This window comes from Lissotriton vulgaris, chromosome 4_1, assembly GCF_964263255.1.
Source record: "Lissotriton vulgaris chromosome 4_1, aLisVul1.2, whole genome shotgun sequence".
NCBI lineage: Eukaryota > Metazoa > Chordata > Amphibia > Caudata > Salamandridae > Lissotriton > Lissotriton vulgaris.
The window spans coordinates 1,395,467,723-1,395,480,086 of record NC_141691.1 but is presented as its reverse complement, the minus strand read 5'-3'; the positions used below and the strand labels follow the sequence as shown (position 1 = coordinate 1,395,480,086).

General features: G+C 47.1%; 1 protein-coding gene across 2 annotated transcripts in view; it reads left to right on the top strand.

The window, feature by feature from the left end:
- SLC35D4 (solute carrier family 35 member D4) overlaps window positions 1-11,351 on the top strand; it is a 663,061-nt gene extending 651,710 nt beyond the window's left edge. For both annotated transcript variants that reach the window (XM_086965641.1, XM_086965642.1), the window contains exon 15: window positions 10,229-11,351. In XM_086965641.1, coding sequence (XP_086821767.1) covers window positions 10,229-10,289 — 61 coding nt within the window. In that variant the 3' untranslated portion in view covers window positions 10,290-11,351. The remainder of the gene's footprint in view (window positions 1-10,228) is intronic.
- Window positions 11,352-12,364: the final 1,013 nt, after the last annotated feature.

The following is a 12,364-nucleotide window of genomic DNA, read 5'->3' as shown; positions in this document are numbered from 1 at the left end:
TGACAGGGGGGGGTTAGGCAGGGCTGTGTGCTTGCACCGACTCTGTTCTGCCTTTTTGTCAACGGGGTAATAGCGCATCTGAACAGGGTTGAGGATACTGATGCTCCCAAACTTGGAGGCAGCAGGGTGCCCGCAATTATGTTTGCGGATGACACCCTGCTGCTCTCCAAGTCCACAATGGGGATTCAGCGAGTTCTCAATGGCTTTGAGGCATTTTGTAAAGACCATGACCTTGAGATCAATGCTTTGAAGACCAAATATATGGTCTTCAACCCTCCATCTCGAGCTCGCTCTAATCCTTCCATTGGATCTAATATGCTAGAGAGGGTTCGAACCTTTGACTACCTAGGGATCACCCTAAATGAAAAAATGTCATGGGTACATCAACGGGAGAAAGCGCAATTAAAGCTGGCCCAAATAGCAGGCGGAATTACCAAGTTAATTGCCAAGAATAAATCCACTTGCAAGCCGGTGGGTCCCGCCCTAGAGATTTATAGAGCACAAGCTAGGGGAGCGGTTATGTATGGAAGTGAACTCTGGGGCCACACGTGCAACCGCGATCTGGTAGTAACCAAGAACAATTTTATCAGACAGCTCCTATCACTTCCCTCTAGCACCCCCTGCTGCCTATTAGACTCGACCTGGCCCTGAGACCTCTTGATGAAGACATGGGCCTGCGGCCCCTGTTATTTTGGCGCAGGATCTGGTCAGTACCTGAGTTAGCGAATTATAGGTTAGAACTGCAAGAAATCCTTACTCTCCCAAACATCGGGAAAATTCCCTGGCTAAATTTTATTAGGAAAGAATCAGGGAAATTAGGGATTCCTACCCTATGGTCTGGCCCGCTTACATCTTGTCCCGGGGTTACACGGAGGCAGCTTATTATCCAGAATCAGGAAAGTAAATTTGCTACCCATATGCAAGGAACTGCCCCAGGCACCCTAACGTCATCATTCTTAATAATCAAGGACAGCTATAGGTAAGAAACTGTCCTAGACATCATATCCCCAACATCAATCAGGAAACTGTATCTCCAATGGAGGTATGGTAGTTTACCGTTACGGGCCCATACTAGTAAATGGACCGAACCATCCCCTTCTCATTGCCCAGGATGCAAATCTAAACAAGAAACTGATTTGCAAAACGGTACAGCTGGAGGGTGGCAGCCTCTATAGTGTATTCGTTGACCTAAGAGGTTCTGGTGTTAACCTGGGCTTCTATGGGAATTCACAAGGGCCTATTATCAAGCCCATTATCGCCGCTTTATCAGCAGTTTCCTGCCGATAAAAGCGGTGATAATATATCGCCCTTTCTTGATAATATGGCCCTAGGCCTGCAAGGCAGCACAATAGGCAATTGAGTATCAGCCGTATCCCTATAGTTCCTAAGGCAAGGAGTACGTAAGTAGACAATCCATCAAATGATTGTGCCCTGGATCCTGTGACAGGACTCTGAAGAAGTAACCCCGCTCGACTTGCCTTACAGGTTTTACATCCATGAACACAATCTCCCTGATCCTAACGTCTCTCCAATAGTAGCTGCTGCTGTCAAACTTCAGGAATCCAAAGCACAAAGTGATGATACTCACTCCATCTCCCTGCAAAGACTGATCTCTTAGTAAGGTTTCTGTAACCTGGTCATTGCAAGGCATCAGAATCTGACTGACATGCTCACTATCGGTCAAGTTTATAGCTGACAAGCTTCTCTGGAATTATTCTCAAAACAATAGAAGTATATCCTTTATTTTACTTGCATTGCATTCAGGATAAAGCAACAGCTTACGTATTCGGAAAGCCTGGTATGCAATGGATAGCAAAATAAAATCTTGCAAAAAAAAAAAGTGCACCGACTGATTTGTCCTTGGATGCACCTAGCCTCTGATTTGAGGAATTCAATATTTTACTATTATTACTATTTTACTGAGCATTCAAAAAGAAGACATTCTGCACTCTTCTATATCATTTTATGCACTGGATTTAACTAACCTCTATTATTTTACACTTCCCCTTAAAATATTACTCAGCAATCGGAGGGGAAAAAAACACATTTAGTACACACACGAGCAGTAAGACTAGACGTATGCATGAAACAGCACATCACCTCTCTTGTCAGACCCTCCCTTGGATGCCTTTGGAACAGCAAGTAACCTTTAGAATCAAACATTTTATTATGCGGCAAGTAATCAATGTACACAGCCCAGCTGCCTACATCAACTTGCCGGCAGGGCGTACTCAGGTAATTGTCGTACACAGCGTCTGGACCTACAACCTGGAGGGCGGTCCCGCGTAACTGAAGCATTAGCAACCCCCACCGGATGCACTTCGTCCGCAGTTTTATAGAGGAAAAGTCCAACAAAACAAAGAAAAAAAGTGCAAGCAGCTCCGTTACCCACTCCCCCCATCCCGCCCAACCCCGCCCGTCCCCGCCCACCCCACTCCGCATCAGACATAACCAGGACCCAACTTGACAGAGGCATGTCCCTTTCCCGGCCCCGCAAGACCCAGAATCTCACGGGCTTGGTACGGCGCCCACCGGCTCCGCAAGTAACCTTTAGGATGCTGTAGAGTACCCTCAGAGTACTGATCTGAGGTACCAGAATAAACCAGTACTACAAGCCAATGCTCAGCCGATAACAGGATCACCCATGCTTCATTCAACAAGTATGGGGCGACCTGGAGAACACAAGGCCCTAGAACAACAACAAAACCATTTGAAGTTCAGGAATGAGTTGACAACTGGTTTAGCAGGGCTCGCCTCAACCAACTGATAGTGACTGTAAATCAAGTTATCCTTGGGCAACATGCCAGACCGTTTTAGACCTGTTGGAACAACCTGCTTATTATGGCGCTTTGGACAATTAATCATGGGCTCCCAATAAATCCGGTATTTGTAAAGCGCGAACTACTCACCTCTAAGGGTCTCAAGGCGCTGGGGGCCATCAGGGAGATTAAGTGAGCTATTGCCCAGAGTTCCATGGTGCTGGGCTGCCGGCGGGGATCAAACATGAGCCCTCTGCTTCGGAGTCAGCCGCCCTGGCCACTGTGGCCACACCTCTCCCTAAGTGTTCCTAGGCACTCTAAAGGGGCATACAAGTGGCATGTGATGTCTAATAAATAAATGGCCACAATCCAGCTTGGTGCAAGTCGCACTAAAAGAAGGATGTGGTCACTCTGGCTATCATCCCCTAAATATGTATTCAACAGTGTTCACTGTTCCTCCTCTGGCATTGGAGGGCCTTGCCCAGTTTTAATGAAAGCATTGCCCTTGAATGGGCACTGTTTGCAGAATACAGCGAGTTGTGTTGTACAAAAGCCTCTTGCACCATTTAAGCCTACACATATAATCTCCTCCATAGTAGCAGTGCAAAGCAGTGGCACGGTGGTTGTATGATACTATGACGACGTTGCTTATTTCAACTTTAAAAATATTGCATTCACTTCAGCACCACTGTTTTGATCTCAACATCTACTTACCTGTTGATGTAGTAGTTAGAGGGTTGTAGCGAATGCAATATTTTTGTAATGCAATATAACACGTGGTATACCGGCCCTGCTCATTCATACTGTTTGTCTGTCCATTTAGCACGCTTGCGTCTTCATTAGACTGCCGTGTGAAAATTGTTTGCAACATCTGCCCAGTGAAATACTGTTACCACATGGTGTCAGTTTTCCCTCCAATTTTGACTTTTCCGTCTTTTCATATATAGGCCCTTATGTGTCAAATCGTTCCCCATGGGCATAGAATGGGTAAAGCCATTTAGTGCCTCAAACCCATTGTGGAGAAATTGTTTAAGGAACCAGTTTCAGTGTATTGGATTTCGTTTATTGCAAGTTCAATGCAATGCCCTTGAGGTATTATTACTTGGAAGAAATTGCTTGTGGAATGTTAGAAATGGGATCCCTGGCTGGCCAGGGCTTTCGCCAAAGTCAGTCAGAGACCACCACTCCTAAGTCAGGGCAAGGGAGTTACACGCCAAGATAACCCCAACTCACCCTCTAGGTAACGTGGCGCGAGCAGCAAGGCTAAACTTGGAGGCGATGTGAGTTAAGTATTTGCGCACGCACCCCAGCAACAACACCCAGAACCCACCACAAAGGAAACTCCACACAAGGTTATAAAAAAATAGCCTTTGTATTACACCAAAACACATTAGATAAAAACACACACTTTACAATGTGCCAATAGGCACGGGCAGAATTTACAGGGGATATTTACAAGACAGGGCCACCTGGACCACTGTCAGGAATCAGCACTTTTAGCCCTTAGCACTTTTAGAACTTAGAATACAAATCACTGTAGCACAAAAGTAGAACATAAAGTACACAACCAGTAACTACTGGTAACCAGGACCTCACTAGCACCACCTGTACTAGGAGAACAACCACCTAAGTATCACAATACCTGTAGGGGTGTAAACATATAACACATGATGCATAACATACATTCAGAGGTGTAAGGATAAGGCACATGACGCATAAAAACACATTCAGAGGTGCAGCACAGGAGAACACATGATGCCTAAAAACATTCAGCGGTGTAGAACAAGGCACATGACGTATAAAAACACATTCAGAGGTGCAAGCACGAGCAATTGCGCCAAACTCACATAAGTCACCACCTGTGACCGTCCCTAGGCCAACTGGCCTCTCTAGGGCTAGGACACCCTGTGTCCCAGTGTCAAGGGTGCCTAAACGTGGCAGCTGCCCACGAAGTGCTGGGCAGCTGGAGATGATGGGGCAAACACGATGTGGGGGCCTCACAGGCTCTGTAGAAATGACTGTCCCCTTTTTGGAGCCTCGCTGGGCTCTGAGTAAATAAATGGCCCCTGAGCCTCTCTGGGCTCTCAAAGATACTTGTGGCGCCTGAGCCCCTCGTGGGCTCTCAGTAAATCAAAATGCCCCCTTGAGCCTTTCAGGCTCAACCACAAAATGCGGCCGTCTCTGGAGACTCTCCGGGCTCTTGAACAAATATGCCCCACACGGTGGGGCCTCGGGGCTTCACTCACCGGTCTCCGGCGAGGCTCCTCTGGTCGGGACAGAGCGAGGCTCCTCTTGGGCTGCGGCCAACCTTCTTTCGGTGCGGGGCTCTCCTCTCCTCATGGGAGCCCTGCGAGCGCCGGCAGTCTTCCTCCTCACCGGGCAGGAGCTTGGGGAAGCCCTCGAAGTCGGGCCAATCCCTGCGCGGCCCGAGGATGACGCGATGGGAATCCCGACAGCCGGGAACCAATCCTAGCGCGTCCAGTGGGCGGGACCAGCACTCGGCTCGGGATCTCCCGGGCCAGTGAAGTTTTCGGGCACAATACGGGGTAAATGCCGGGTGGGCACCTGCTCCTTTGATTAAATTGTAAAGCGAGGTGGGCACTCGTTAGAGGGGCATGAATCGGCAAAATAGCGGAGTGGGCTCCCGCGCCGTTCTTCACGCAAAATGCGGGCCAAACAAATGCCAGGTGGGCACCGGCTTTAACAATGAAGGCGCTCCCATGCGCCAGAGGCCAGTAAACATGCTCCCAGCGCTAAAGACACAGATGAAGCGCTCCCAAGCGCTATAGGCACAGATAGAGCGATTCCTGGCGCTAGAGAGGAAGCCAGCGCTCCCAAGCGCTTTAGGACAAAGTACCAGCGCTCCCAGGCGCTGGAGGGGTACCACAGTCCAGCAGAAAGTCCTTCCAGGAGTACAGCAAGGCAGGGGGGCAAGGCTGGGCCCAGGGGCCAGCTCACTGGGCCCTCCAGGCAGGAAGGCAGTCCCAAGTGGCGGTCTCTCCTGGCGCCCAGCAGCAGCAGCCCCCCTCAAGTAGGATCCAGGAACAGAACAACTTCTAAGTGGACACAGCCCCTTCTTATACTAGTAAATCCTTGGTCTGTTGTGCAGGGTGGGGGAGAAACCAGTCGCAGCTGGTTTTGGAGCACCCATGATGTGCTCAGCCCTCACTCTATTCACTGGCAGGGCTAGGGTCATTAGACGCACCACAGGGGGCGGAGCCAGCATTGTGTGGGGAAAAACCAGCCTCATTCAGGACACAGGTGCACTCCTCCCCAGCCATCAGCATGCTAATCTCCAACTCACCACCGGGAAGACCCATCCAGCCTTCCTGGAGCCAGGCTTCCCAGCCAGCTCCAGCCAATCACACTCCAGCACCCTCACAGCACACGTACAGCCATGTCTAGAAGTGGCACTTCCCCACTAGACACATACTTGCCACACATACCATTGCGCAGCATTCACTCTCACGAGTTCGCACATACCAAACTCGCGCATGCACACCTCACGCATCAGGAACTACCAGGGACACAGACATTCCCCATGCATTCCTATGGGAGGGCAGGCCAACCTTACTTCACGCACTCAGAGTGCGCACGTACTTTCCACTGGGACACAGTGAAAGTGCGCACAACCCAAAAATCACCATCAGCAGGTCACCATCAAAAGCAAAAAGTTCAAGGGTGAACCTGCCAGAAGGGCCAAGTCCAACATGGAAAATCCTCGAATCTTGGGCAGAGTAGTTGAAACTCATGGTTTAATACCAGGTGCAACACCATTTGTGGTCAGTTTTAAGAATAGCTTGAAACTCTCTCCAAAAGAACCCGTGTAACTCACAGCTCTACCTAAATTTACCCCACTATGGAGCAGATTGAATTCGTAAAAAAATAAAACCAATAAAAATCAAAAACATTGATAAAACCAATAAAAATTAAAACCATTGCCAACACTTACGCGCTACAGAAGGAACATATGCAATTCCATGTGTAAGTAAACTGCACTATTTGATGCATGCAGATATTAACACTCCCTACTGGTGAAAAGTGAAGCTTATGAAAAGAGAAAATAATAAAAAAAGCACTAGGATATCCTCTGTTCGAGCAACGTGCAGCTTGCCAAAAAACATCATGACCATTATGACTATGTTCCTGAAGCTCATATCGGGTATCCGTAGTGCGCATGGTATTTCAAAGGTAATTAGGACTCCCACAGGGCGGATTTAATGGACCACTCAACACAGTGAATCATATTGCTAACGCCACCAGAGCGAACAAGACTACAGTTCTTAGGTGAATAAATGTGGCCTTCACGAGCAGTGACCTTCATTTCCAACTGAACCAGAATCCCCTTCAACACGCCCTTTAAATCAACCACGAGGGATAATGTTTTTAGCAGTGCAGTTTGAAATTTAGCATGTATTTAAAGGCTATTAGAAGTGTCATCGGGTTTGCAGGATACTCTGTACATCATGGACCGTTTATAGTTGTGGGTGTTATCAACCATCCAGGGGTAGATGGGTAAATCCAGGTAATATGTACCACTCATTGCTAGCTATTTAAGACTGTGCTTTAGAAATATCAAAGTGTACAAACTGGATCGGAAACTAGAAATAGATCTGCTGCACCGAAAGGTGGTGCGATGGCTCCGTCTCGAATCCAGGGTGCACCCCAAACCCCGCCCCCCGTTCAGGTTATCATAGCACGTGGTCCTGTAAAGATCAGGCACACTGGCTTCAGTCCCTCTTTTACTGACTCTTAGCAGCAGATGCGGAGTTGTGCTCTTTCGAATGCTTTTCCACCAAATTGTTACACTGGAGTGTTTTACAGGGATGTCTCCCCTGAAAGTTTCACAATTTAAACCCAGTCACTTTTGCCAGAACAAGATGCCACTCGTGGACCCCCACAACCTCTATCTCGTGCCTTGGGCGTAGAAATACCTCCGAGTCATGTTCTGAGTGTGACCTCATGCACGCCATGGCCATCAATGAGCGGGAGGCCAAATGCTTTATGGTGCAGGCTAGGCCCTGCTTCAGCCCAGGTCCTACTAAGGCTCGCTTTCAACCAGCCAGTCATCATAGAAGGCTGCTTCCAAGGAAAATCGGAAAACAAACATTGGCAAAGCCAATAGGTCTCACCTATATGAGAGCTATTGGCTTTGCCAATGTGTTCTAGCCAATATATACACCAGTGTGGCTGCTGTTCAACATGGCTAACAGTTGGAGATGTGGGGTGGGGTAGATTGGAGTGGGGTAGGCTGGGGTACAGTGGAGTGCGGGTGGATTGGGATAGCTTGGAGTGGGGAAGGTGGATAGATTAGTATGGTGGAGTAGATTGAATTGGAATAAAGGGGGGTATAGTGGAGTTGGATATATTGGGGTACAGTGGGGTAGACTAGAGAGAGTGGAGTGGGGTAAATTGGGTGGATTATAGTAGGGTAGAATGGAATGGGGTGGGGTAGTTTGGAGTGGGGCAGACTAGAGGAGTGGGGTAGATTTGAGAGATGTGGGGTGGGGAAGGTTGGAGTGAAGTAGATTGGGGTTGATTGGAATGGTTTAGATTGGAGAGGGGGCTAGGGTATGTTGAATTGGGGTGGTGTAGAGTGGGTTAGATTGGGGTAGAGTTGAGTGGGTATATATTGGGGTAAATTGGAGGAGGGTAGGTTGTGGAAGAGTGGAGTGCAGTGGATCAGGGTAGATTGCAGTGGGGTAGACTGGAGTGGAATGGGGTAGATAGCAGGAGTGGAGTGGGGTAGATTAGGGTGGAGTGGTGTAGATTGGAGTGGGATAGATTGGGTGGATTAAGGTACAGTAGATTGAAGTAGAGTTGGATGCAGTGGCGTGGGGAAGATTGGAGTAGGGTAGTTTGGGATGGAGTGGGGTAGGGTAGAAGGGAGTGGCGTGAAGTGGGTTAGATTGGACCGGAGTGGGGTAGATTTTGGAGGCATGTGGTAGATTGGAGTGAAGTAGAGTGGGGTAGAGAGGAATGGAGTGTGGTAGATAGGGATAGAGTGGGGTGGGTTGGGGTGGAGTGGAGTGGGTAGAGTGGAGTTGGATAGATTGGAGTGGAGTTGGATAGACTGGAGTGGAGTGGGAAAATTAGGGTGGAGTGCAGTGGGGTAGATTGGGTGGATTAGAGTATGGTAGATTGGATTGGCGTGGGGTAGATTGGAGTGGTGTAGATTGATGAGGTATTATTGGAGTGGGATAAATTGAAGTGGAATGGGGTAGATTGGAGTAGGGTTGGGTAGATTGGAGTGGGGTAGATTAGAGTGGAGAGGAGTTAAATAGATTGCAGTAGAGGTTGGAGTGGAGAGGGGTAAATTGGACTGGGTCTGAGTGAAATAGAGGGGAGTAGGGAAGATTGGAGTACATTGGGGTAGATTGGAGTGGAGTGGGGGTAGACAGGGGTAGATTAGAGTGGAGTGCGGTATATTGGAGTGAAGTGGGGTGGCATATATTGGATCCCAGTGGATTGAGGTAGTTTGGAGTGGGTTACAGTGCGGTAGACTGAAGTAGGATAGATTGGTGTGGGGTAGAATGAGGTACTTAACTTGGGGTGGGGTGGGCGAGACTGAGTGGGGTAGGTTGAAGTAGATTTGTGTAGATTGTAGCAGAGTGAGTTAGATTGAGGTACATTGGAGTGTAGTGGGATAGATTGGAGTGGGGTAGAATGGAGTTGGGTAAATGATGTCGAGTGGAGGGGCGCTGAATGGAGTGGCGTGGGATAGAGTGGAAGGGCATAGTGGAGTGGTGTAGTGTGGAGTATGCATGGTGTGGTATCGCACTGCTATTACAGATATCACATTTTTAATTGAAAAGTCCATTAAGTTTGCATCGAAATACAGGTTTACTGCACACAAACAATAATGAGTGTAAATGTCATCACCTAGTACTAGGAAGACAGCTGGTAGTAAAACAATGTAGCAATGGAGTAGGCCTCGAAAATCTCAAAATAAAGATTTGGAGGTAAATGATCCGACTGCTATAGGGCACAAACTTTGAATGGCCTATTCTGAGAGATTTAGGACAGTTTTAGTCCTTACTTCAAGAGGAGGGGGAAGAAAACCCCTGCTATATTAACGAGGTAACTTGCTTTATCTCAGTGCACTAGCTCTATTTTTTTATTTTTTATAAATATTGGTTTTACATTAGTGTCCATTGATTTGTTGTGATTTTCAGTGCCTAGTGCCGACCTAAGGATGGTCTTTAGTGCTCTGCACGTATCAAATACTAAAACATGTCCTAGCACAAAGTATAATCCCAGCATACCTTCTAGGATTTCTTATAATTGAATTTATTTTGATTTCACTTGGTCTTTGCATGGGTAAATCATGTAGCCTAAATATGCTGATATGACATAATTAAATCACTGCAATCCTTAAAATTCTGACCTTAATATTTTTCCAGTCATTTAAGAACTCCCAAGAGTCTGACCTTTTCTGAGAATGACGTTGACACTTGTCTCATTTACAGCCTCCTGCTTGGTGCTGCTGGCGAAGCCTTGATGGTGTACTCGGACAGGACTGGTGCCTAGAACAGCGGACCGCCACGAAGCAGAGACGGGATGTACCAGCTTCATCATCACAAGGTCTAGCCTGGGATGTCACTTAGCTTGTTTTTAACTGGCGTAGAAAATCAAAGTAACATTGCTCCTAGCATTGAAGACTCACTTGTTACAATCCATCCAGTGAATCTGCCATTTCTATGGTCAACACGCAACACAAGCGAAATGAGGGCAAAACGTGAGTGATGGTTATGCTTGAACAAAACACAACTGAGCGAGGCTTGAGTTTATAAGAGACTACAGAAAGGGAGGTATCGATCAGGACTTACTGACGCTCTAGGAGCTACAGATTCCCCCCCAAAAGACTTGTATTCACTCTACCCTTCTTCAGAAGCTAGGATGACTGTGCCGCTTACAGTGTATATCACAGATTTCCGTTAACAGATTGGGGATAACTTGCAACCAACAAGCCGATCTGGTAGACCGGAGAAAGAGATAGAAGCAACATAGCCTTCAATGTCATTGGTTGGTAAGAAACTAACACCTTGGCTTTCTGTGATTGGCCACCCTTCCCAGTCCTGCCTACTAACATCACTATTCAAAGACCATGCGAGGATCACTGGATACATGAAGGATTGTCTGCAGATCACAACTTATCAAAGAGCTGAGGAGATGGAACCTCTCTGACAAAGTCTGCTAATACACCACCTGAGGATATTTGCACAACTGTGATTTGTCATTTACCAGTCCTAGGGTTGGCTATTTACTGCTCAGTTGTTATTACAATGGGTTTTCAGGGGATTGTAGTAGTGAATTGTTCTATACCACGAGAGAGAAATGAGCAGATGTCAGAAACCCAGAACTTACGGCCCACCTATTGTAGTGGGAGGAAGCAAATTTCAACCAATGTTAAAGGTATGATCCGGATTTTTTATAATCAATGTTTGCAATAACAATATTTGATTGCCAGTGTTTTTCAGGAAAAGATGTAGCAAAGTGGAAAAATAAATAAAGAGGTGAATTTGATATGAGGAGGGGAATTGAGACAATTGCCAGGCAGCTGTACAGTTGTTTTAATAAAATAACTGAAAACACGCTTGTGCATCATTGATTGTCAGACGTTAATTAATGAAGATCACGTGCTTTTCAAACTGAATTCAGTTTGAATGAGGAGTGCGTATGCTTACAGATGGTGAAACAGAAAGGAGCTAAGCATCAGGAGAACTGCAAGGAGGCCTTGTAATTGGTGGATACCAGACCTTCTGTGTTTGGATTATTTTGTACATTTGCTTGCGATGGTGCTGGTACCAAGCAGCTCGACATTGGCTCCAAACTGCCCTGCAAGGGATGGTGAGGAGCCACATATAAACACCACCCCTGCTAGCTGACACAATTTTCTTGTTGTTCCCTTTCTGCGTCCTCAGACAATTGTTGGTAACAGTGTGTTGTGTACTAACTTGGGACCTTTTTAAATGGTAAAAAAGAGACAACTCCACAGACTAATAAGTGAGAGCAGTGAGGACCGTACCTTTCAGGTCTTCTCGGATGACGTGAGATGGAACACTTTAGAGCTAACCTCTAGAGTTCCTCAGGGTTCTATTCTGAGCCCTTTACTCTTTAATTTATATGTTTGCCCCTTGGCTTATATTGCTGAGAAGTCCGGTCTGACTATCTTTTCCTATGCCCATGATACTCTGATCGTTTTCTCTCTCTCCGCCGCTCAGCATCAAGATCCTTCCCTGCTGCAGCTTGGCCTGAGAAATGTTTCATCCTGGCTGACCAGTAATGCTCCGAAGCTAAATAGTAGGACAACTGAGGTGTTTATTCTGGGTATTAACCCTGAGCTTTGGGGGAATCAAACACTGGTCTGCCACTCTGGGCCCTGTGCCTTCCTCTGTCCCCAAAGTCAAAAATGTGGGTTTTATTTTTGATAAAAAGCTCACTCTTAAACCTCAGGTTTCCAGGATAGCTTCATCCTGTTTTGCTGCGCTCAGATGGATTTAAGAAATCCTTTGAATATTCCTACTGGCAGCTCAGAGAACTGTTGTGCAGGCCCTGGTGATATCCAGGCAGGACTTCGGCAATGTCCTGTATTTGGGTGCTGA